Source organism: Eurypyga helias, unplaced genomic scaffold, assembly GCF_000690775.1.
Source record: "Eurypyga helias isolate BGI_N326 unplaced genomic scaffold, ASM69077v1 scaffold38955, whole genome shotgun sequence".
In the NCBI taxonomy this organism is placed as follows: Eukaryota; Metazoa; Chordata; class Aves; order Eurypygiformes; family Eurypygidae; genus Eurypyga; species Eurypyga helias.
In genome coordinates this window covers 148-24,838 of record NW_010252908.1, presented here as the reverse complement: position 1 = coordinate 24,838, position 24,691 = coordinate 148, and the positions used below count along the sequence as shown (strand labels likewise).

At 40.5% G+C, this 24,691-nt stretch overlaps 1 protein-coding gene across 1 annotated transcript; it reads right to left on the bottom strand.

Moving 5' to 3' along the window:
• Positions 1 to 291: 291 nt before the first annotated feature.
• Positions 292 to 20,517, bottom strand: APPL1 (adaptor protein, phosphotyrosine interaction, PH domain and leucine zipper containing 1). Its single transcript, XM_010152506.1, has 21 exons — positions 20,420 to 20,517; positions 19,284 to 19,343; positions 18,034 to 18,105; positions 17,134 to 17,221; positions 15,324 to 15,365; positions 14,487 to 14,545; positions 13,868 to 14,014; positions 12,330 to 12,412; positions 12,070 to 12,228; positions 10,642 to 10,830; positions 10,113 to 10,155; positions 8,153 to 8,209; positions 7,359 to 7,450; positions 6,606 to 6,788; positions 4,311 to 4,360; positions 3,759 to 3,933; positions 3,618 to 3,654; positions 2,574 to 2,720; positions 2,324 to 2,374; positions 1,878 to 1,967; positions 292 to 441 (listed from the first exon to the last, which is right to left on the bottom strand). Exons 1-21 carry the CDS (start codon positions 20,441 to 20,443, stop codon positions 292 to 294), a joined length of 1,998 nt encoding a protein of 665 aa, XP_010150808.1. The 5' UTR covers positions 20,444 to 20,517.
• Positions 20,518 to 24,691: the final 4,174 nt, after the last annotated feature.

The window sequence follows — 24,691 nt, the reverse complement described above, 5'->3', positions numbered from 1 at the left end:
GGGAAAACCCCACGGTTTGTTCCACACTGCAGAGAAGCCTTGAGAAAACGTAATTTTGTAATAAACATGGTAGCATCACCACGCTTCATCTGGCATACAGAAGAGAATTTATACTGACATGAAAATGGAGATCACTTAATTGAGAAAGAAAAATCAAGGCATATTAGGGTCTAGAGATTGCAACGTCTTTTATATAATACAACAGACCCTCCACCTACATTTCACTTCCTGTAGAACTTGTGCCGTTTCACCACATATACCCATGATTCCAGTCTGATGAAGTAGGCAACCTTAGGCCTCAGATTCTCTCTTCTTCTTTCCATCTTCTCCCAGATCACTGTCTTCCGACTGGCTACTGCTAAGGACGACAAATTGTCCTTCCCCACTGCTCTGGTTCGATCTGCTGGAAGCAGCTATCAACCGGCTTTGCTCCTCTAGGTCCTAATTTGAGAAGGGGGGTGGGAAATCAGAAAAAGAGTATTAACTTTAAAGCCATCTGCAACTGAAACAGAACACTGTTATTATAATTTCTAAACTGTCTTTTAATGCTATCAATGGACACCTTTCTGTACAGAGGGAATTAAAAGGCTGAATAGGAAACCCAAACATCTACGTTTCAGTAGTTGGCATTATTACAACAGCCAACACCTTAACACACCTGTACCTATAATCCATAAAGCACAGCAGATCAGAACAAGTATGGACACCTACAGCCTGCTCCCTGCAGCCCGCTCCCTGCAGCCCCTTCCTCCCTATATGACTGAACCCTCCTCAGCAAGGAAATCAGTGGCCTGGACAGGCTGGAGAGGTGGGCCCGTGTGAATTCCATGGAGTTCAACAAGGCCAAGTGCAAGGTCCTGCACCTGGGTCGGGGCAATCCCAAGCACAAGTACAGGCTGGGCAGAGAATGGATCGAGAGCAGCTCCGAGGAGAAGGACTTGGGGGTACTGGGGGATGAAAAGCTGGACATGAGCTGGCCGTGTGCGCTGGCAGCCCACAAAGTCAACCGTATCCTGGGCTGCATCAGAAGTGTGGCCAGCAGGTCGAGGGAGGGGATTCTGCCCCTCTGCTCTGCTCTGGTGAGACCCCCCCGCTCCCCGCAGTTCTGTGTCCAGCTCTGGGGCTCTCAACATGAGAAGGGTATCGAACAGTTGGAACGAGTCCAGAGGAGGCCACGAAGATGCTCCGAGGGGTGGAGCACCTCTGCTATGGGGACAGGTTGAGAGAGTTGGGCGCGTTCAGCCGGGAGAAGAGAAGGCTCTGGGGAGACCTTATAGCACCTTCCAGTACCTGAAGGGGGCCCACAGGGAAGCTGAGGGGGAACTTTTTACAAGGGCCTGTAGTGACAGGACAAGGGGTAACGGGTTTAAATTGAAAGAGGGGAGATGTGGATTGGGCTACATTGGATAAGGAAGAAATTCTTCACAGAGAGGCACTGGGACAGGTTGCCCAGAGAAGCTGTGGATGCCCCATCCCTTGAAGTGTTCAAGGTCAGGCTGGATGAGGCTTTGAGCAACCTGGTCTAGTGGAAGGTGTCCCTGCCCATGGCAGGGGGGTTGGAACTAGATGATCTTTAAGGTCCCTTCCAACTCAAACCATTCTGTGATCGCATTTTGGGCCTGTGACAGATATTCCTTCAAGCACCGCTCTTAAGTGCTGCTATATAGATGTGTTGTGGTTATTCTCTTCAGAAGAGCTCTCTTTAAAAAACTACTATACAAAACCATATCTGCACAGGTAATACTTCTAATAATTAATTCCATAATGTTCTGTGAACATGTACTGAAGAATGTGATAGTCAGGCTTGGAATACAATACTGCAAAAGAAACTTAAGTGGGGGAAAAAAAAAAGAACATTAAGCAATTCTGAAGCGTACCTTTTCAATTTGTTTTTGTTTATTCAGTTCTTTTTGTTGTTTCTCTTTGACTCTCTCTATTTCTTTCTGCTTTTCTGATGCTTTTCGATCCTAAAGGGCAAAAATTTAAATAAAGTAGGTAACAACAACCTGAGAGGTTTGATACACTACCAATTTATATGAGTTTGCTCAACACTATTACACCACGGTTTTCATTATTCTCCTTTTAAAGGACTGGTGTGTTTGTTAAAGCAGCAAGCGACATCCTCTCTTGAACAGTACTCTGCAGTAGACATCAGTCAGTCTTTTTACCTCAGGTTTAAATTCTAGAAAACAAATCCCTTCAAATACACCACAGCAGTATTTCTGCATCCACAGGCATCCTGCAGAATACGTTCTATTGCACATATTAAACATACTCTCTCCCTTCCATTCACAAGTACCCCTTACCCCAAGAAGATTCTTACCAGCTCTGCGTGAAAAGCTATCTGTTTTGCCAGTCCAACAGAGTCACAAATCTAAACACAAAACAGATTTGAAATCATCAGAAAGACTAATAAAAATGCCTTTAAAATTCAGCCAGATTCCCAAATTAGATGTGACAGCGTATTAAAGCTCAGTATACGAACAAATTACTCTCCCACAGAAACCCCTTAGACAGTTTGAATCATCTCATGTCAGGTTCAAAACTGAATCAAGTGTAACCAGCACCAATACCGTTTCTCCTTCATTATTCGATTCAAATATGTAGCAGACGGATGTTTGTCGGCTCTCGACTCTCCCTCCTGAAGTTCTAAGCACAAATCCAAAAAGGCGCTTATTCTCCTGGTGCGTGGCATACAAGACTACATTGGGCAAAGGAAACTGCCAAAAAGGATCAAATGCAGGGTTATTAAAACTGGTTCCAAATATTTTCTATATGAGGTTTTGATATACTGCACATTAATTACTTCAGTATCACAAATGCACAACCACGCCTGAGAAGTTACAACCTGAGCAAACATGGAATTACGAAACACTTAACAGGAGACTGGAAGGCAAGGATTAAACTATGCAAAAGATAGGAACCCTTCTAAAACAACACTCTGTGTGAGGAAAGGGGGCCACATCTGCCTGTGCTTCAGTCGTCTTTCGGAATGGGAACGCACTCCTTCGCGTACACCCAAGCCACCATTCACACAAATCTGTGACTAAGCTTTCAACATCTGGGCCCAGGTAAGGGCCCTACTACTCCTCAACCTTTACTGCAACTAGTTCAGCACTCCTAAACTACATAATCAGGAAAAAAAAGTTAAAAACCCCACAGCAAACAAGCCCCATATCCTCACTAATTTGTTACAATAAAACTACTGTGCATTCTCATTCCTAAGAGAGACTGAGAACTTCCAAACGTTTCTTCTGAAGACTTCCCAAAGGCTCAGTTTGTCACTTCTGAGGCCCCCTACTGCAGCTGCTAAGAACTGAGAGGGTGGGTTTTGCTCACCTGACTTGTGCACAGTATGGACCTGCACTCAGTTGCTATGTCTCACCTGTTAAAGCTTACAGCTTTGGGGCAGCCTGGAACTTAATGCCACAAAGGTAAAGACAGAAAAAAGCACTACATGAAGTACCAAAGAACTTGTCACATGCTCAGGACTTCCTTCTGTGGAAATTTGTCTGAAGCTCTCAGGCTGTCAGTGATTTTTGCCAACATCTAATATTATTTTTAAAGTAGAAGAACTACACGGCTGGATAGTTATCTTAAAATGCAAAGTTACTTACTCGTAGCCTTGTAACTTGTGTCTGTGGATCAATTAACCTAAAAATGTGTTTTTAAAAAACAAACCAGAAAGGAAATGTTACCAAAGTGAAAGAAGATCATTGTGTAAAGCAACATCAGTACAAGTCAGGAAGCACACTTACTTTAAACAGTCACAAGTGACTAATAAATGTGATTCTGTCATCCTGAAAATGTTATGGATGGCACGAGCTGCTAGTATTTGACGCATTGTTTCATAAACAACATCTGGACTTTCATCAGACTTCACCTCCATAGAGCCGAGAAATCTTACAATGAACAACTGGTGAAGAATTGAGTCTAAGACAAAGAAAAGTATTGAGAAAGGTGAACTCCCACACGAGTTTTCCATTCGACACCAACGACTGCCATCAGGAAAACCCCAAACTTCTAATAACTGGGGAAGAGGTTGCCCTTACTGATGACCTGGGTGTGCAAGTACTAAACAGCAAGTCCCATGTCTTTGCATTTGGTTTAATAAATGCGAAAGCTGCAATGAATTCTTTTTAAAGAGACTCTCAGACAGCAGCAGGATTTAACTTGTCCAGGACATCGCCCATGTGACTAAGCATTCTGAAACTGCTGCTACATTGGAAGAGAGAAGCTACAGATGAAAACAAATATAATTTTCTAATTCTATTTTTTTATTTTGCATTGAAATAAAATTTTTGCTTTACCTTCTGTTTCAGATTTTGAGCCTCCAGATTCACCAAACGGATTTGTGCGTCTATTAAGAAATGAAAACATTAAAGCAGGAGTCAGATTACAAGAACCACTAAGGAGCGATGTAGTAGTCTCATGCTGCATCAAGTAAGAGTGATAAACCATAGGGACAAGTAATTTAATCGGGAGTTAGATATAAATTGCAGTATTTGAGGGTTCAAATTATGGGAAAAATACCAGATATTGTTATCCTATTGCTGCCATAGAGAGTTTTGCTCACATGGTATTTTTTCAATGTCTGAATTAAGCCCAAAGTCAAGACCTTGTTACTATTTGAAAAGGTAGAATTTCAGGGGATGAAATTTCACAGAACAGCTTGGGGAAGTAGAGCCAAAAGTTAGCCCTTTCAGTACTCCACAGGAGCACCGTGCTTCTCGTCACTGCCTCAAGTTGTTGAATTACTCACTGAAGAGAAGTCACTGGTTTTGTTTAAAATGCAGCTTTCTGAAAACATCACTGGGGTTTTACTCCTAGATGGTCAAGAGAAATGTGGCTGTTTCTGGCTCTCAAAGACAGAACTACTATCAGTTACAATGAAAAGTGAAAATACTCTAGGCTTCCAAGTCTACATTTTACAAAATCGGTAAAGCAATGCTGAGAAGAGCATGGGGAATGCGGAAATGTATTTAGAACTTCTGAAGAGGAAAAGACCCTTTCTCTTTGTCTAACTGGTAGTTGAAAAAACTATTGTCAAGGGTTCATAAACTTCAAATTAGGTTTTACAGTGGCATAATGAAGGTGTCAGCTCTCAACAGTTAGTGTTCTGAAAGCCAATTTCACAACTAAGAGAAAAATAAGTCCATCTCTTGTTCAGTTACATCTATGTCATACTGAATGCCAGTTTTAGTTCCTCAGTGAAATCTTTTAACTAGGAGCTGTCTAGTTTAAAGTAATAAAATTGTTCTAGATTGAGCTCTGAAGTCTGGGTTGCATTGCTACAGGGCTTATACAACATGGACTCAATCAAGAATCATCCCATGAAATGCTGCCCTGTGAAAACAGACTAATGGGAAACCCATCCTATTAGCCTCTTTTACTGCTCAGGCTTTTCTTGTCATTTAAGATTAGACTGGAACAGTAAATGCAAAACCTCACAGGATCTTTCACAAGGCAAAAATAAAATTTAAATATGTCATCAGCAGCAGAAACTAAGGAAAGTCTTTTTTAAATAATTACTACTTCTCAAGTAGCATGTTGCCTGTCTGTGCAAACACTGCAGTTCAGCTTGAGGGTGACGGTTCATTGAAGATACTGAACACAACTCTCTCCTCTGCTATGAGAAGTACAATTTTCTAGAACGTAATTATAACTGATGACATCAATTTAGCTGAAGTGTTAACCATTCCACTTCCTGGAATACTGTTCAAGTCTATTTTAAATCAGTATGTTCTGAAGGGTCTGGTCAGCCAACTGACTACCCTGCTGCACCAAACAGCAGCAACAGAAAAAGTAAAAAAAAGAATATATGTAAATTTAACAGTTATGTATCTGTGAGGTGCAACTAAAAATTCAAGTGTTTTTCTAGAGGGCAGGGGGATACAGCACATTATTGTGACTAGAGTCACATAAAACAGATTTTTGGCTTTTTCTGTTGTTAAGAGCAGCTGGATCCGCAAATATGTTTTCATAATATCTGAATTCCGTACGTAGAGTTCCAGAAATGAAGTGCAGATTTACAGGTTCTTGTTATAATTTTGAATGGGAAGTTTACAAAAAAACAAGGAGGAGATTTTTACATTTTGGGAAGAGGTCTGAGACAATTTTCACTTCTCTGTACATGAGATTACTCTAGAAGCCTAGATCATTTTCACTCACCTTTCAGGTTAAGAAGGGTGTCATCGTATGCCATCATCACCTGGAGGCAGGGCTACCAAATTTCTCTTGAGTTTCCAAGAGGAAATAACCCAAGCTGCTGGGTGAGCAAGCAATAGGAGAGGAAAATACTTTGTGAAACCAAAAGATTAAAATAAATCAGTAAATAAAAGCATTAGCTGTTAACGCAAGAAAAGCTGCTGCTAAACAGAAAATGACACCTTGAATCCAGTGCCTGTAATTAAGCTGGTTTTTTACAACTCCATTTAACAATTAAAAAAATCGGTGTGCTTTGCTGGCCACTGCACATGTCGTGACAGGCGTTGGGGCAAAGGCAGTGTGTGCTTGGGAGCTGCAGCCTAGCCACGGTTTTCTTGCTGGTTTTCAATTAGTAACATTAACTTTAGAACTTTTCCCCTTCTCTCTACATCTCCTACCTGCCCGACTGCCCTGAAGATTTTGCTTGACCAGGCAGATCCTCGCTGACTGGAGATATGATGTCAAACTGTATAGGAGTGTCGGGCGCAACAAGTGAATCCAAGGAAAGTGTCGATAAAGCTGCTGATTCAGATCCCAGAGACCCTGTGCTGCTGGTACGAGCTGCAGGAGGACGAGATTGTCTAAAACAAAACAAAAAAATCACAACAAAGATGTCTTAGTTTCAGGTTGGTTAATGCTAAAAAATTAAACCATATGGGAGACCAATACAATATTCCAAAACTTGGATATGAAACCCAATAACCCTAAAAACCCGAGGAGGATCAGGGTAGAGAGAACAAAACCAGAGTCTACATTCCTGGTTAAATATAAATAAGTTGAAGCTACTACTTGCATTAATAATTGCATCAGACTGCATTTTGCTGCATATGTGTTTATATACTGATGTTAAAACAATCTCAGGTCTGCTTCCAGGAATTGGACACATCAAGAAAACATCTCATGGTTTCACGCAACAAACCAGACAGAACTGTCCACTCAGCTGGCGATGTGGATCACTTGGAACAGCGGATGCTAACCAGTGCTAAATGGTGAGTTCAAGAAATTTTCCTCTAGCCTATCAAAGATTCAGTTCTGAACATAAAAATTGTTGTCTGGGTTTTTTTGTTCTGGAACTTTATCCAGGATTCTTTTTATGGATGTTCTCTTCAAATGACCTACCGTTCATTAATCTACACAATTCATTAACTTACACAGTTGGCCGCATGCTCTCGTGCCTCTGCTGAAAGGAGGGAGACGGAGTAACGGCCTCCAGAGCTGACTGATTCACACGTGCAGCAATTTCCTGCAACAGAGGTGAGAAAAATAACTGAAAACATTTTCCTCAAAAGAAGCTTAGAGATTTGTGTTTTATTTATAAGCGAATGACAAAAGCTATAAAGCCCAACCCCTTGTGAGACTCTTACATTCCTTCATCTTCACAAACGTAGCTGTTGGGCCAGTTCCCCTTATTTCGCAAGTAAAAATCACCATAGGGGTTTGTATCAGTATCAATTCACTATATAAATATAAAGGTAAACCATATAAATGACATTAATTGACTATCCCAAATTATCTACCTGTAAGAACTAATCCATTTCTAACTCTTCAAAAGGCAAATAACTTTTGCATGAAGACAAAATACATCTTTGCTACAGAACTGCCATGCTCATCCAATGCCTACGACTGCCAGTTCCCTCTAGTAAAACTGAATGTATCCCAGTATTTGCCATCTGAGTTTGTAACCAAGTATCATGTACAAAACACAAATGCAGGGTCCTGAAGACGTGGAACAGTTACACCCAGTAGAGAAGTCACATACTTCTGATGCCTTCTATAGAAGCATTTAAAGGAAGGAGACGTGGAGTGTACCCTCTCCTACCCATGACAAGCTATTAATGCCACCCGCAGCTGAAGTCTGCGCTCTCCACGAGATCCAGCTGACCTCTTCCTCTTGTGCATATCTACATCATAACAGTACTGACACTACAAACTTCAGTAAAGTTACCTCAGGGTTTTCACTTAGATATATCTGCTTGGAGATGTTGTTTATGGTGCAGATCCACTGAAAAAGAGAGAAAAACCATTTTTTTCATCATTTTGTAACAAACCTGATTAAATACCCGAGTTGCCTGGTTTCAGCACTTTTTCCACTTTCTCTGTAACTTCAGGGAGCCAAAGCAGTATTCTGCAGCCCCAGCTTATTATTCAATTCACTGCTATCTGCATGCTGCACCTCACAGTGTCAGACTTGAAAAAGATATTTTAAACAGACTGAAAGTCAAAACTAAACCAAACTTAAGTCATGACTTTAAGAAATTAAAAAAAAAGAACAAACAACCCAGGATTTTCTGGACTACTTTATTCTATGACGGCAGATTGCACTGTTTCCTCAAGGTATTATACGGATCCCATCTGCCCTATGTGGCATTTGCCCATTTCTTCCATCTGTAAGCGAGAATCTATTTCCTCCCTGTGCTACAGAACACCACCTGCTCCTGTTCCTTGCTTTTTTCCAAAGGAGAAGACTACCTGGATTAGGTGCGTCCTACTGGTGCCGTTCCACTGAACCCCAGCTTGTTGCGAGGGTCGTCACCCGCGCTAGCTAACAGACAGCGCAGCAGCTGCGGCTCCGGGAATCAGCCGTTTGAGCTGCTGAGGCAGATATAAATTCCCTTCCTCCGGTGAGGTGTCCAAGGGCAAATGTATCAGAGTTAGGCTACTGGACAGCCTCAGCAGAGCAAATGAACCAGGGCCAACCTGACACAGACCTTAGAAATACCGTAAAAGCTCATTTTATATCAATGTAACATTTGGCAGAGGAATTTGAAACCAGGCTGAAAGTACTGTATTTTCCATATTTCTGTATCCAGCTGCTTGCCCAAACACATTTTACATCAACAGTGCTTTTAAAACATTTTCTTTCCTATCCTGCCCCTTACTGAAAACTCTGTATTGAAAACTAATGCCAACAGACCCACCTTTTAAGTTAACAAACACTTTATACCACTAGTACACCCGTTCCTGTTTCCGAAGAAATCTGACTGTTCACAGACTACGAATGGAATGAATCTGTCAGTTTGGCCCGTCTGTGCAAGCCTTCAGAAAGCTGTACAAAGCTGCCCAATATAACACAAATTCCAATAACTAGAACCTTCTCTGTCAGACCAGTAGAAGCCTGTAACATTAGGCTATTATTTGCAAAAAGTTTAGAGAAACTTTTCATTTCCAGCTCTAGAGAAAACTAAAAAAAGCAGGGAAAAGCTATCCCTGCTGGCAGGGGGGAGGGTTTCTTCCCATTTCCCTTCCCCATCAGTATTTGCTGCCACATACAACTTGCTGACCTCGTAAGTGAATACAGACATGGCTCAGCTGGTATTCATCCACTGCAGGGAGGAGTAAATCTGCGTCGCCAGACGTAGCAGCCCTTTGGAAATACTGACCATAACCAGCTTCGAAAGGAGTCCAAAAGCCAATTGTTTCACATTTATGGATTCAGCTTGTTTGTGAAGTACAAACATGTTTCCCATCTTGCATCAGCAGCAGAAAACCTGTTTTTCCTCATTTCTCAATTGTCTGTACCATTATCTATGTCCTTACCTAAGATTTCCTTTATTTTCCTTTCCTGACAAGCAGGCAGGAAGAAAGAAACGAGGTTGGGAGAACATGAATGGGAAGGAGGAAAAGCAGCATCTCTTGAGATTCCATTACTGCTAGCTGTTTTGCTGTGAGCTTTTTTCTTGTTCCCTTTCTTTCTGCCCTAATACTCAAAAGGACTTGGTGGCAATCATAACTGCATTTTTTCCTCTAGGATTTAAACACAGCAATATTTTGTCAGAGTTCCTGGAACCTGTCATTATGTCTAGAATGAGTTAAAAGTTCACTGTTGACCACCTACAGAACACAAAATGCGCATTCCAACTGCAACTGAAAATCACTGGACTCCAGAGAACCACCTATAAGCTTACCTCTTCATAATCTTTTTTACTCTCTGCCTGTAAGATTGAAGACCTGGAAAAAGAGAACGGAAAAGAATTTTGTTTCTTTAAAATGCCTCACAAGTACATTCAGACAGGAAAGTCCATGTCTCTATACCATACAGCAAGTCAAGAAAGGCTGAAGAGTGTGTGTGGGCTGAGGGCAGTCACATTTCACTGGGGTGGGGGGAGATCTGTGTTTTCATTTCAACTGAAAATAGAAAAGGAACAAACTTCTAATTGTGCCCACGTGATACCTACGCACTCACAAAACATAGTATTACACCACTGTAAACTGATTATGGTCATTTTATTCTGAAGTACCGCTCAGCTCCATTGTAGAACTGATCCACTAAAAAAACCTCCAGACATTACAAATTTAAAAAGACATCTCAGATTTTGCATCTGAATACCCCCAACATCTATCAAGCTATAATCTGGCCAAAAGTATACCATCTTTCTTTTCTTACGTTTCTGAGCCACTCTTACATACAGGTAGCAGTAATGTAAGAATACTTACTTTTTACCATCAAAAGATGTGATCTGAAAGCAGTACCGCCTGTCTTCGCAGTCCACAGCCATTACAGAACAGTTGTCAATATCCATGACAAGTCCCCCAGCTACGTCACCTCTTGCCTGGCTCATCAGATTTCCACCCTGAGTGAAGTAAAACTGTCTCTCCCAGCTGGAAGACACCAGCCCTGTCTTACTAAAAGATAAAAAGAGGGTCTTAGTTAGCAGATTAGGAGTTCAGATGAGCTGAAAATCACTTGGAACAAACCATCTGGGCACTTCAGAAAACTTTTTTCCCTGTTTAATGTTTACAGTTAAATTAGTCTCCATCTGTTGTGTTTTTCGTGCTAAACCGACTGCTGGGCAAAGAATACATAAAATAATGGCTTTCTCAAATTTTGTGAAACTTAACTTGGAATAAGAAGGCATGAGTACTTTGGTTTTGATGATCAGCTTTTATGCACATTATGTAAAGCAATACCAACAGATTATATGCATTATCAATATCACTGATAAGCCCCCTGAACTCCACGCTTACATGGCTTGAGTTTGAAGAACTCTGTTACGCATTAGCTTAGTCACTAAGATACCTCAAATTTCCAAGCATTTTGTACCAACCAGATTTCCACAATTAGAGCGTGATGGTATTTTGGTTTTTTTCCGCAGAATACAGAAGAGGAAGAAATTGAAATTAAACATCAGTACCCTTGCAGTTTAGCCTCCCTTTTCGCTCAGATACTCTCTTCAATTTCAATTGCTGCAATCGTGTTCTACTGCGGAAATTCAGGCCTCATTCAGTAAGTTACTTTAACTGCTGTTGTGAAAGTAATTACTTTTTTAAAAAACATATTTGGAGCTTATTATAGAAATTACAGAAGAAAAAAATCTGTGTGTTCCAAGGTATTTTTACTAACTACACGTATCAGCTGCTAGACTTTAATAACCAGAGTGACAGCTCCCTCCAGTGGGCAAAAGACGGCCTCACGCAACGGAGCAGGCCGTTCAACCCGCAGTTCGGGTGACAGAGCGTGTTTTGCTTTGTAGGTCTTGTGGTATCTTATTAGTAACTTGGATCCCAAAGCTTAACAGATACTTATGTAACGATCATGATGGCTGCAATCCTTTTGTCTTTCAGTTACAATCCAGGGAAATTACACTCTCATAAGCTTTTTCTTTTTGACGTGAAAATTCAGGCAAAAAACAGACTACAATCAGGGTAACTGTGCTTTGCACTTGAATGCCACCATGTCGGTGTAACAATGAAATTAATACTAATTAAGTGAAGGACTCCCAAGAAAGAAACCGAATAGCTCCCATGTGACTCACTCAACTATGTAGAACCAGCATAGCTAACTGCAAAAAAACATCGCGTACGTTTTTAGCTTTCCTTTCCCAAACTTAAATCTGGAATTTTGAAGTAACAAGTTACTCTTACTTCCTCGCATTGAGATAGCCAGCTTTCCGTGTTAGATTTCTATGGACAGGAAATTTTGCAGTGTCAGGATCAGGTAAATACAGTGGATCACTAGCTACTTCCAAGTCCTCTATAGTTTGTTGCATGTTTTCTACTTCGCACTCCATTTCCCTGCGAACACTAAGGTAAAAAAATGTGTTATTTACAAAGATAACTTAATAATAAGTAGAAACAGAAAAACGATTGTCTTGAAAGTTCAAAATTCAACAAAACCAACTTACTTCTGTACACTTGTGCCAATATTGGTCAAAAATTCTTCCAATTGCTCAGTAAGATTTTCTGAACCCATTTTAAAAAAACTTATCTTTAAAAAATAAGAGGAAGAAAAGGGAGAATTTAGTCATTAATAAACCTACATTAACAATTAACACATGAAACCATTGGAGGTTAGTGTTTCTCCGAGAAATCTGTTCTCATCCCTCATTCCCACCAAAGCCTCTCTATAAACGGAGCAGAATTCATGTGTTGGTCTGCAAGTGAAGGTTGATCCGACACTGCAGTGGGATGTCATTGTGTGGAGAGAACGTGCACAGAGCCGTCTGGAGGAAATATGGGAACATGCAGAAACTGCCCTGGAAAAGTAACAAGGTTTGAGCTTTCGGTGATCCCAAGGTCTCCCTGTACTTCTTCAAGCCCACCAGTCTGCTAACCGTTGTGTTACGTGGGGGTGTTATCTGGGGGGCATAGGAGAGGGGAAACCTGTGAGGACTTGTCTGGGGCCATCCTCTAGCTGTGGACCCTGCCAAGGGGAGCTGACAGCACGTGTCTTAAAGCGGTCTACTCCACTGTCCAGAAAAACTGCCGCATCTACACTGAGCTCAGCCGTCTGCAGTCTCAGAACAGGGAGGTACAGGGCCTGGTCCTGCCCTTTCCATTCTTGGATTCAGCAAAACCCTGCACCTGAACAACAGGCTGGACTACCTGCTTTGTCACAGAAAACACTGAGGGCTTAGTTCTTAAATACAGGTTGGCAAGTTTCTAAACGAATCGAGTTTGTCCTGGACCCGGACAGCTTTCAGACAGCATGTAGAATGTGATTTTGACTGGGGACACTGTGGCAGTGCCAGATGCGGGCAAGGTTGACTATTCTTCTCCTTTTAGCACCACATACTGACAACATACTTCTGAAAATACAAATCAAATCTCTCCAAAGAACTTCTTCATAGCTGTATTTTCTATTGCACCCATCCTCAAATAAACCCATCGGGAACTTACTTACATTAAACAAAACCAAGCCAGAAGGAATCTTAGTGTTGCAGCTACTCCACACCCTTGGTTGAAATCAGCAGTGATGTGGCTTAGATGACTGTCATCTCAGAACAGCTGCCACAGGAAGGAGTTTAACTGTCCCCACATTACTTTCCAAGAAGGTATGCTTCCATGTTAACTTCCACGTGTGGAAGTTTTTGTCAACTCCTATTAATGATCCAGTGGAAACAAGTACCCAGCAATGAAAATTTAGGCAGTGCATTAAATTTAGCCATTTGGGTTTGGGGGTAGAACCAGACCTTCATATTTGTCACCCAGGCTTTCTTAAAAGATCCTACGGTGGGAGCGAGGGATGTCCATGCTGAGTGGGAAATGACTAGTGCTACCTAACAACAGTGTTCACGGCAGGAGCTATGACAGCTGCAGGGAGCAGGATGGGGCACGCATGTCTATTTGCTTCCTTAGATTGCAAAAGAGGTCTAGCAATGGATTTCAGTACACCGGCCTTCATGAAACACTTCTACACCTTCTTTCAGTAATCTGAAATTACCTGAGCTTGCATGTATCCTAGCAAGGGTTCCAGCATGGCAATTTTCTTCTTGTACTGAAGACTGTTTAACGCACAGAAATAATGCATCATAGTCTGATGCTGTTTTTTCCTGGAAGTATATACATCTTCTGTAACTTCAGACTTGATCTAGAGACACAAGCCGGGGAGAGGGGGGAAGGAAGGTTTGAGACTTGGTATGGATCACATGTCTTCTGGACAGCTTTAGAGCCAGCATGGAAAAACCAAGAGAGTCATGTTCTACCCTCTGTCATCAGCAATTGCATGTTACCCTACAATTACACCTCTCTAACTTATACACGAGATACATGAAAAAGGAGTACAGCATTCTTTTCTCCCTGGAAAGTGTGGTTATTTCTCCTCAAAAATAAATTGAATATAGTATCTCAACCTTCATCTTGGAGCATTTCCAGCGTTACAAGACAGGCATGTATTGAGGAACCTTGCCTTTCTGTTCTGAGCCAAACTGTCAAGACTGCTAAACAAAACTCTCAACCTTCTGGTGCCATGCCTTGTCTTCCATCATAAATGTATGTATTAGATGAAAATTATTTCTTATCTCCTCTAAAGACCTTTATAGAAAGCATTTCGGTTTACGAACCTTTTCATTTTCCCTTCTTTTCGACAACCGACTGTATCTGGTGATGGCAGCATCATGGTCTAAGCAATCAAGAGAGAATTTACCATCATTTTGATAAATTAAAGACATATGAAACAGACCAAAAAAACTTTTATATCACTGTGTGGCACAGCCAGCTGAATGCAAAGTTCTGTCATATTAAAACCTTTAAGAATTGTTCTTGCCTGTTTATAATTACTTCACTGCCACAAATAGTTGGGCCGAAGAAAATTTCTAACCAAATGCAAACATGGCCAAATTGTTACAAGTTTCTCAAAACATCTAATATTCTTCAAGGACAGAAACTTTCTATAAGTAGAGACGACTTGCCACTAGGAAAACCTAGATCTAATCCTTCTTGCTTCTACAGCAATGAAGAAATGTACATTAGGAGAAGCAGAATCCTTACTTAATGACTATGTTCTGTATGAGGACACAGTAGAGTTAGCTAAAAAGTAACTTCTGACAATAAGGAAGAGAACTATCAAGCTAATTTTAGGGAGATAACATTTCTTTATTAATCCAGCCCTGACTTTAAGAAGTGACCTAGCACCTTAATATAAACCTAAATCATTTATTAATTATATATACATGAGAAGTATAGTAAAAAGACTAACACTGTTGATCTGCGGTAACACTGTGGTGTACAAAGCAGGGATTTACAAATGAACCAAGGAAAGCTGGGTGCATAAGTACCACTGAACAAAATGACACCTGAATTAGTCACCTTAAACTGTGCAAATATCTCCACTAGTTTTCTGAATAATCTACAACACTGTTGTCTTACAGTATCTATAACATTAAGTATTTTACACTTACCATTGCTTGCAATTTGGAAAACTTCTTTTAGAGTTAATATCTCTACAAAACAACATATCACAATCCAATTAAGTCATCATTAACACAACGTTTATCTATTACAGTTTCTCATGCAATGTGTCACTTCTGAAGAGCTGCAGTTCACACCTCGTACCATGCAGAATTACCAGCACCGGCACTATGTGGCCGGGAAAGCCTGCTCCTTCTTTGGGCCTGAGTGCCATTTATGTGGCAGCCCAGCCTACCAAAAAGATACCGTGCTGTAAGGAGCTCAGGAGGAACTTCCTTCAGAAGACTTTGAAAGAGGTCATCAATACAAATGCGTCACCACCAGTTCTGGTCAGAGTTCTGGTCTGAGTTGGAGAAGTGGAAGTGCAGGAGATGGGGAAGTATTGCTGGATCAAAGGAAAGCCCCAGACTGACTCCTCCTACCTAAAATTAGTCATGTTCTAGCTGGTTATTTAGTTTCACTGTGTCAGGAACAGAAAACAGCTCCCTGACACTTGTTCTGTTCGTGACTGTGGTTTTGTGTCACATTACATGTGAACAAGCAGAGCGCTGTAAATCAAAGACAAAAAGGCCTGGAAAAGCTTTACAGAAAGTGCCTATGAAGTCCCTAACAAGTACGGTATCATTAAACACTCCATCAGCTGGTGGTTAGAAACTTCCAGTGGGAAAACTGAATTTGCGCTTACTGCCTCAGGGATGCTTCTTCAGTAAACAGTGACAGATTTTTCCAGGTTCTGAGGAGTAATATTAGCCTTGAGATACTCATGTTTCCTTGCTCAAAAAGCATAATCAATTTAACCCACAATTTTGCAACCAACTATTGCCAAAGAAGTATCTTCTGAGATTCATAAAGGCCTAGGAGACTTATGTAAGAGTTGGAATTTTTGTTTCATGTTTGACTTAAAACCTTCACACGTTAGGTATACCCACTCCAGGACATTCACGTTAGGGATTTCAGTGATTCTGGATTCAACTCTTACCATTTATATTTTAAGCCCTTTTGCTACACCAGTTTATCCATTTTAGCCTCTCAAGTAAAATCTGTCATAATCAGACACGTTACATATTGTTTTAGACCAGGCAGAGTAAGATATAACTGTTACAACCCAAGAAGTCGGAAGCATCTTGTGCCTGCATGTAAGAAGCCACCTGTATTACCAGCAGGGCTGAAGAACCACCTTACTACATCTTAATAACAGAAGTACTACAGCTCTGGCACTTTGCCTTTTGAGTTTAGTCCAGACATTATATTGATGTCATGGTGTTATTATAATATATACAAATATTTCCCAAACATGTGAATTTACTGAAAAATTCTTCTTCTCTACTGTCGACAGTAACAGCAAAATTTTCACCCTGAGTACGAGATAAGTGCTTCCAAACTATAAGTAATGATTTTGTTGAAACAGTAACGGTGTTAAGTTCTTCAGGTGCAATACTCTCCTGAGTAGAAATAAACTACATTTTTTTAAATTGGGACATGCATACTTTTGAGAGCTGGAAAGTAAGTGTCCGATTCTATTTAGTGAAAGAAGAGCTATAGAATCATAGAATTGTTTTGGTTGGAAAAGACCTCTATGATCCAACTCTCAACCCAGCACAGCCAAGTCTACCCTAAACCACCTCATCTCTTAAATCCCACAGGGATGGTGACTCCACCACTTTCCTGGGCAGCCTGTTCCAACACCTGACCAGCCTTTCGGTGAAAAAGTTTCTTCTAACATTCAAGGATGGAGATTAATCAATTACGTTTCTGTTATTGCTGCTGTTGATAAAACCAGTATTCGTTCGTGCACTCTACCTTTTAGATCCCTTTCTTTGAACTGGGTAATAGGAAACATCATTGCATCCGCAAGTTGAGTTGAAAGTACTGCATGGCAAGAGCTGAGCTGTAACAGACAAGAGAAAGAAGGAAATGTTAGGCAAACACGGCTGAGAACAAATCAAATCAATATTATTGGTTGGCATCGATTTCACTCAAAGACGACATGTACAACTCAGACATAGTTTTGCACATGTTTTTTTGCACCTATTCTCTTCTAGGTTCCTGATCTCATCAGCAGCTTTTTATACAAGACCTTTAGAGTTCAGTATATGTCCCTACTTTATCCCAAGTTACTGGATCGTGTCAGAATATGGCCTCATACATTCTGATCACTAATCAATTTATTTCTCCAGGTTCCCTCCAGCTACAGCACAGCCCATCTTTCACTGCTTACAGAGGCAGAACAAATGTGTTCCTCCTTCCAAAATGGTGTTTAAGTGGTGTTAAAAGTAAAGAGAAGGATCACAGAAAAAATCCTGATACAGATCTTAATGGTGCTAAACTGTCCTTCCGAAGAGTCTGTCTCCAGTCTAGGCAGCAGGAGGTTCCTTTGGCAGTTGGGATCTGCTATCAGGCAATACAAATACCTCCATGAAAAACAGTTGCTAACTGCCATTCCGTAATGGTTTTTGGCTGTATCTACAGTAAATTAAACTACATTCCTTCTCACCAATGCATCCTCATTTTGCTGAACTGAATCTTTATCTTCAGGTTATGTAACTTTAAACATATGCTGCAATACAGAGGAGTTACCTTATTGGCAAATGAAAGCTGTTTCTGTACCTCCTGTCTTACTAAAAGCCTGGAATAATTAAGCACGTTCAAGTCTACACATGACGACATTAGCAAAGGAAGTGAAACAAATCAAGTACTTGCCTCATCTATCACTTTTGCAAATTGCTGTAAAGTGGAAGTCATGACTTCATCATCCCCTCCTAGTGGAAAACGCTGAAGGGAAACAAAATATTGTTTGCAGTATTTTCTGCCATTCACCAAACTACATTAACCATGTCCATGGATGTATTAGGTATTCTATCATTTCAAAATATTACACAGTTTAAAAAATATTACAGTTAAGAACTTCCTTATGGTCCTGTGAAGAAGGAGTATTTGTGGAGAGGAGTGTTAATAAACAATAAAGATAGCCTCATACTAGCTACTGTGAAGAAAATGAACCCTATCCCAACTAACAGCAATTAAAAGAAAATCCATTTTAAAAACAAGTAAATTAATTATAAGTTAATGAATAATTTAAAAAAGGAAATATGCAGACTTGACATCTATGAAAATTTTTATCCAGCTTTGCAAATTGTTTTTAAATTATCAAAAACTAAGCAATATTGGGTGTCCACCTTAAACTTCCAGCTCTTAAATTATGTCATTATGTAAAATTTTTAAGCCATCCAAACGAGTTTACTTCTATAATGCCTTGATGGAGGCAAAAGTATGACCAAAATGGTCACAGCAAAAAACCAAAATCCCACATCAAACATGATTTGTGTACTTTTCAGCTAAGCTCCTGACTGGGAAAAAAGCAGTTCAAAGGAGACAAATCAGAAAAATCGTTTAAAAGGTCCAACGCTAATTTAATTTAGGGAGTGACTCGTTTTTGACACACATCTCTAGAAGAGGGGTCCCAGCAGCAGTTACAAACAGGAAACTCGTCACAGGACAGGCTACCAGTAGAGAAAGTCATGGATTCCACAGCCGGGGCCTTCAGAGATGGAATTATTCTCACAGTAAACCCTGGTTGTTAAATGGAGACTGCTACGCAATCTCTTCTCTTTGTGACTAGTAAAATTAAAGCACTTAACAGAAAACAGGTTTATCAACCAAAACCAAAACACCACCACCGCCTTAAGCAGCTCCCAAAACGCTGACCCAAAAGTAAAATATTCCAGAACTTATTAATATTCACCATGGCAAGAGGAACTTCATTCTGGTTTAGTTAGAAGAACTAACCTGAAGGCAGCAGATGCTGTTGGCAAAGATTCAAGCCACCAGCTACAGCAGTTCACTTTATCTGGGCCAAACCTAAAAGCATTCTGCATTGTGCTCTGGCAGATAAGAGGCTACAAAAATACGTAGGCCTGACCACACAAAGATAACAGTGATTTACACGGTACCTGTTTCTCGTATTCCTTCAGAAGCTTTGAAGTCAGGTGAGTTGCTGCACTTAATTCATTCTGATTTAAAAAACAAAAACTTGTTACTTTTTTATTTAAATTGATTTAAAAATATCACGTATTCGAAGAGGAAACGCCTACAGACATGGAACTTAAAATCTAACGACAGATTTTCAAACACCTAAGCATCCTGCCCTTCCATTTCTCTGACATTACTGAGGGTTACAGGTAATCAGTGTTTACAAATAAAAAGGTCACCGCCTGTACTATGCTTTCTGCATTTTTCATGTTATGTAGTGCATATTTGCATTTAATTATTTCAAATTAGCTGCCCTAATTAAGGAATATTAGGAATTTGTTATCTGTGAAGGAAAGAAAATATTACAGTGACCCTCTGTACTACCGGGTTACAAACTGCTTTGTACTTGTCCACAGACAGGACCCAATTAGCAGATTCATGGTATGGAACAACTTCTTCTTTCATGAAGCAGTTGAAGGAGAAATTACAGAAATTAAAAGCTAAATAGAAAGGCAGTAAAATAAAACTGCAGAGCAGCAAACCTACAATAAACACATTAGTCACTGAAGTAAAAACAGTAGCAAAATAAAAATATGAAAAGCAGGAGTAACAAAACAGTAAAAAAGTCACAGTTCAAGTGTATAGAAATGAAAAATACAGCCATAAACTCAACATTTCAGCAAACACACCAAATGGATTCTGCCTTTGGCATAAAAATGCAGTTACTTATAGATGATGAGTGAAACATGAATATATTGTGGGTAAAATATTATCTCCCACTTGGCACATATTATTATACACACCAAGATCATGATGGGAAACATCTTAGAAAAACTTAGGAAATAAAATAAAACTATTAGAAGAGCAGAAAATAATTTTATTTCTTAGAGGAAATTCTGTTGAAAAGGAAATCACAAGAATTTAGTGTTTATCACTCCTAACATACAGAGAAACAATCATTTAATTCCTATTTTATTTAACTTTCACATTTAAAAAAAAAAAAGGAGGGGAAAGTTTTTTAAAAAAATACTGCTTATAATAATTTCAAAAAAACCCAGAACACAGAGAATGTGGTTCAAAAGCTTTATAATGCATTCAGGAATTTCATTAACACTACCTGTGCATCATATATTCTGTGCATGGCTTGAAATAACTGATTGACGTAATTGGAAATTGCAGCAGCATCTTCTTCAAATACTCCCAGCAGGGACCGGGTCTGTGAAAACGCAACAGCCAAAACACGGACATGTCCAGTTAGCCAAGCAGTATTTAACTGTAACAGAATTTCAGACTTAAATAGGATTGTTTCAGGTTTCAGTACTGAAAAGTTTATAAACCCTCCAACTCTGTTTACAGCAACGACAGGTGGCATGCCAGAGAATCTTAAAGGTATCGATGCCCAGCCTGCTCCTACAGTCAGCCTCTCTCCAGGCTGGTACCAGTACATCTCCAGAAAGGAAGGGGACAAGGGAGATGGGTAAGTGTATAAAGTGTTGAAACTGTGGGTGACTCCTGGAGCCACGATGGCACATCCCTAAGGAAAAGGGTAAAGATGGCTGGTATTCAATGGCATGCCAGGTATAAACATCCCTTCTGCAGTGAGATCACAGCAAAGGCTGTGCCTTTCTCAGACTGTCCATCCTGCACAGACAGTTGCTGGCTGTGCTCAGACCTTTAATTCACCTGCGCAGTAACAGTCAGTTCTGTGATCAAAAGGCTGAGGAATCAAAAGCCAAGCCAAGCCAAACCAGGACAACCTATGCCTTGTTCTTAACGTACATGCTTCTTCCCCTCTCGACTCCACGGTGAAAGGGAGTAAGAAGACCTGTCCTTACCCCAGCTTGTCAGTCAGTCTCTTCCTTAGCTGGCACCACCCACAAGCCTGACTGAGGACTATGCATCCTACTGGACTGCTGCTGAAGGTGTTTAACAGTATTCACCTCAAAATCAACCTCTTCATCACTGCCCACCTATTAGACTTCACTGATCAGTTTAAGCCCAACTACCCAGCCCAACCCTTTAAGCCCATCTATCGAGCCAGTTTTTCCACCCGGGTGGCAGTCCGTACCTCTCCGTTCTGGGCAGAAGGATGTTACAGGAGACCTTGTCAGAACCCTTGCTTAAGTCAAGGTAAATAACATCCACGGCTCTTCCCTGTGGTGAAATGACTGACTGGATGAGCGGGCAGTCAGGTTGCTCAGGCATGATCTGCCCTTAAGCTTAAATGAGATGCTGACTCAGTGTGTTCTTGCATCCTTTTTGCTCTTGGAAGGGGTGTTACTCCTCACCACAAGGATATGGAATACCTTGCTTCCACCAAGACAAAACCCAAAAGGGGGAAGAACAGAGAACGTACGTGTAACTGCACAGGCTACAGTTGCTTTTCCTAAGCTAAATATTGGCTGGGATGATTGGATGTAGAAACTGGCACATGCCTTGCAAGACCCACAGAATAAACCCTTTAACTCTACTAACGTTTAGCAAGAGGGCTGTGCTTCGGGTTTAGGTTTACACTACAATTAATGTTCAGACAGAAGATGTTAACAACTGTAAGTCGTAACTCTTATCCCCAAAAACTATGATTGTTAAACACTAGAAATCATAAATTCTCTTAGTCTTCCATAAGGTAAATAACAGTAGTTTCCTCAAAGAGGAAGGGAAGGAAGTTAAGGGACCTGGGAAAAGAATGAAAGACTGACACGAGAAGTCTGGACATCAGGAAAACGTGCACTGGATCGCTCCGTGTATGAGTTGTAGGGAGTTTATTGTTAGAGGTTCTTGCTATGTCTAAGACTTGTCTTGAAATGACTTAGACTTTAGTCCATCTCCCCTGAAGCAGGGAGGTCTCTTTCAGCGACCCCTCTGATTTTCTGCTTTTAATGACAATGTACATACTAAAGCTGCAGGAAGTATGTGACTTGACCATTCTTTTGACACGGAATTCTTTTATGTAACTTCAGTTAGGTGCCTGGCTGTCTCACAAACACAATCATACCATATAATGCCTAAAAGATACTTGAACCAAAAAAAAAGAAAAAAAAATCAGACAGCATCATCACACAATCACTTTAATGGTGGTTCTAGTTTATAAAACAAGTGGAAAGGGGGGGTGGAGGAGGAAAGAGGTGGAGGAGAACTGAAATGTTTGCCAGGTGTGGCAACATGTTGTGTCATCCTAATAGCTGTGACTCTCCCACTAAAGGAGACATACATGAAAGAATGCACAAGAAAAAATTACATAGCATCATAACCCCTCAATTACATACTCCTGACCTTTAAACCTGAACATAAACAAACCTGAACTTGTAATTTTAAAGGAGTATCACATAAGGTTTCTGGATTATGCTTACTCTTTAAGACCAAACACTGCAGAGTAACAGCATTTCTCTGTTTTACTGTAGAAATAGCAGTTACTGATGTCCACACTTCAAACTGGCATCGCAGGATATTGATGGAAAGAAAGTAACTTGAAACTGTAAACAAGTCACGGCAGACTATTGCTTAGCAAAAAAATAGACAAATTGTTTACTCCTGTTTCTAGTAAAACTTTGCATCACTGTGCATGTTCTTTAAGATGCTTTCATCCCATATATATGAGCAAGCATGCTAAAAAACGACCAGAGATAAGCTGCACAAAGAAACCCCCTAGTTAGAAGTCAGTGAATCGTTAAGCGTTCTGTCATCGCACGTGCGGTAGCGTGACACGAGACAGAGGCTGTCCTATCAGGTCTCCTGGCTTTTTATCGTGCAAAGCTTTGGGAATGCAAGTAAGTCGGAGCAGAAACTCTCTCTACTCTACATATATACACATTAACATTGAGTGTGCGTGTAATGTATGTCCTAAGTTAATATTTAAATTGCACTGCTATGCAGAGCACAAGACAATGTACACTTTGCATTTGGTTTATGACTAAAACCACGGCAGTCAGACTTTTATTCTGAGACCAGGAAATGAATGGGTTTTGCCGTTTCAGAAAAGCCTTTTCTTCCCTCAGATGCAGAATAAGTTTGATATGATGTTTATATAAGTAAAGTAAGTGTCCGAAATGTATCTAAAGGTGCAAAACTCCAGCCTCTAGTTCATCATTAAACAACGACCTAGGCTGATGACCTTTTCCATATTACAGCATGAACACACCCATCAGAAAGTCATGGCAACTCCTGATGAAAGCAACATTTCTTCTTCCTTCAAGCAACACTTGTTGCCATTTCCATTGCACTGGTTTCAAAATAACAGAAATGAAGAAACAGAAGACTAGAGTCCCTGTTATGTTCTTCCAAGAGGTGGTTAGCCAGAATTCACCTGAAATATTGTATTGACTGAAAGATGCAAAATTGTGTACCTAAAATAGAAGATATCAGCAAATCTTCCAATAGTTCAAGCACATCAAACTCATTGGGCTGAGTTAGGCTGTGCTAGTCTGTATCACAAATAACCTCAAATGAAAGATTCTAGAAGTTACAACTACGTTCCAACATGTAATTTTGTGCATGTGCTTCCCAAATGACATTCTAGTCGTAAGTGCTTGGAAAAAAACCCACCTACATCCCACTTTTTAGAGATCCTAAGTTCATCTTACATTTGACATTTCCTATAAATACGAATAGTTCTGACTTCCATGTACAGAGAACAGACCTGCAAGGGATAATTTTGTTAGCTGCCATTATTCTACCACTTGGACAAAATCTTGCACTTCATGTGAGTACATCAGGTCTAGCCTCTGGCCAGAGCCCATACCACAGGCCAGATGTCATCTCACATTTGAGCTCTACGGGGCACTGTCCTTTGGAAAGCAATGATACGCTTGCTGCACGCCACCTTCTGCTGCCTTTTCTAAGTCGTCCCCCCACTTGATACAGATTTGTTAAAAGAGTTAACATCCCAGGGGTTAAAACTCCCTAGGAAGCCAGCGAAAGTTTCTCTTCCTATGGCTGAGGAATCAAAACTAATACCAAGCAAGGCACATGGTATGATAATCCAGGAGGTCTTGCTCACCTACATAAACAATGCAGCAAAGGGGGATTTTAATCCAAAAGGCCGGAGGAAAAGAAAATATATTGTCAACCTTCGTGTGTGTGTGTGCCTATGAAAAGCAGTACCAAAGGGCTTGGTCTTGTTTCTGGCAGCAAGAGAAACCGGTGCAATTGAATAGAGCGTTTCCTGCCTAATAGTAGGATGAAAGAAACCAATGCAACATATGGCAGGACTGATAAAGGTCAAGCAGCAGAAATGGCACTGAAGATGTCAGAGCAATTAAAGGCCTCTCAGCACCATGCGTTTCCCCCCTACTCACGGCATTAACAACCGCCACGGTAACCTCACGAGTAACCGCTTTCGTACCTACCTATTAAACCTTAATGTGCTTTTCGGAAAAGACAAAGATAAGAA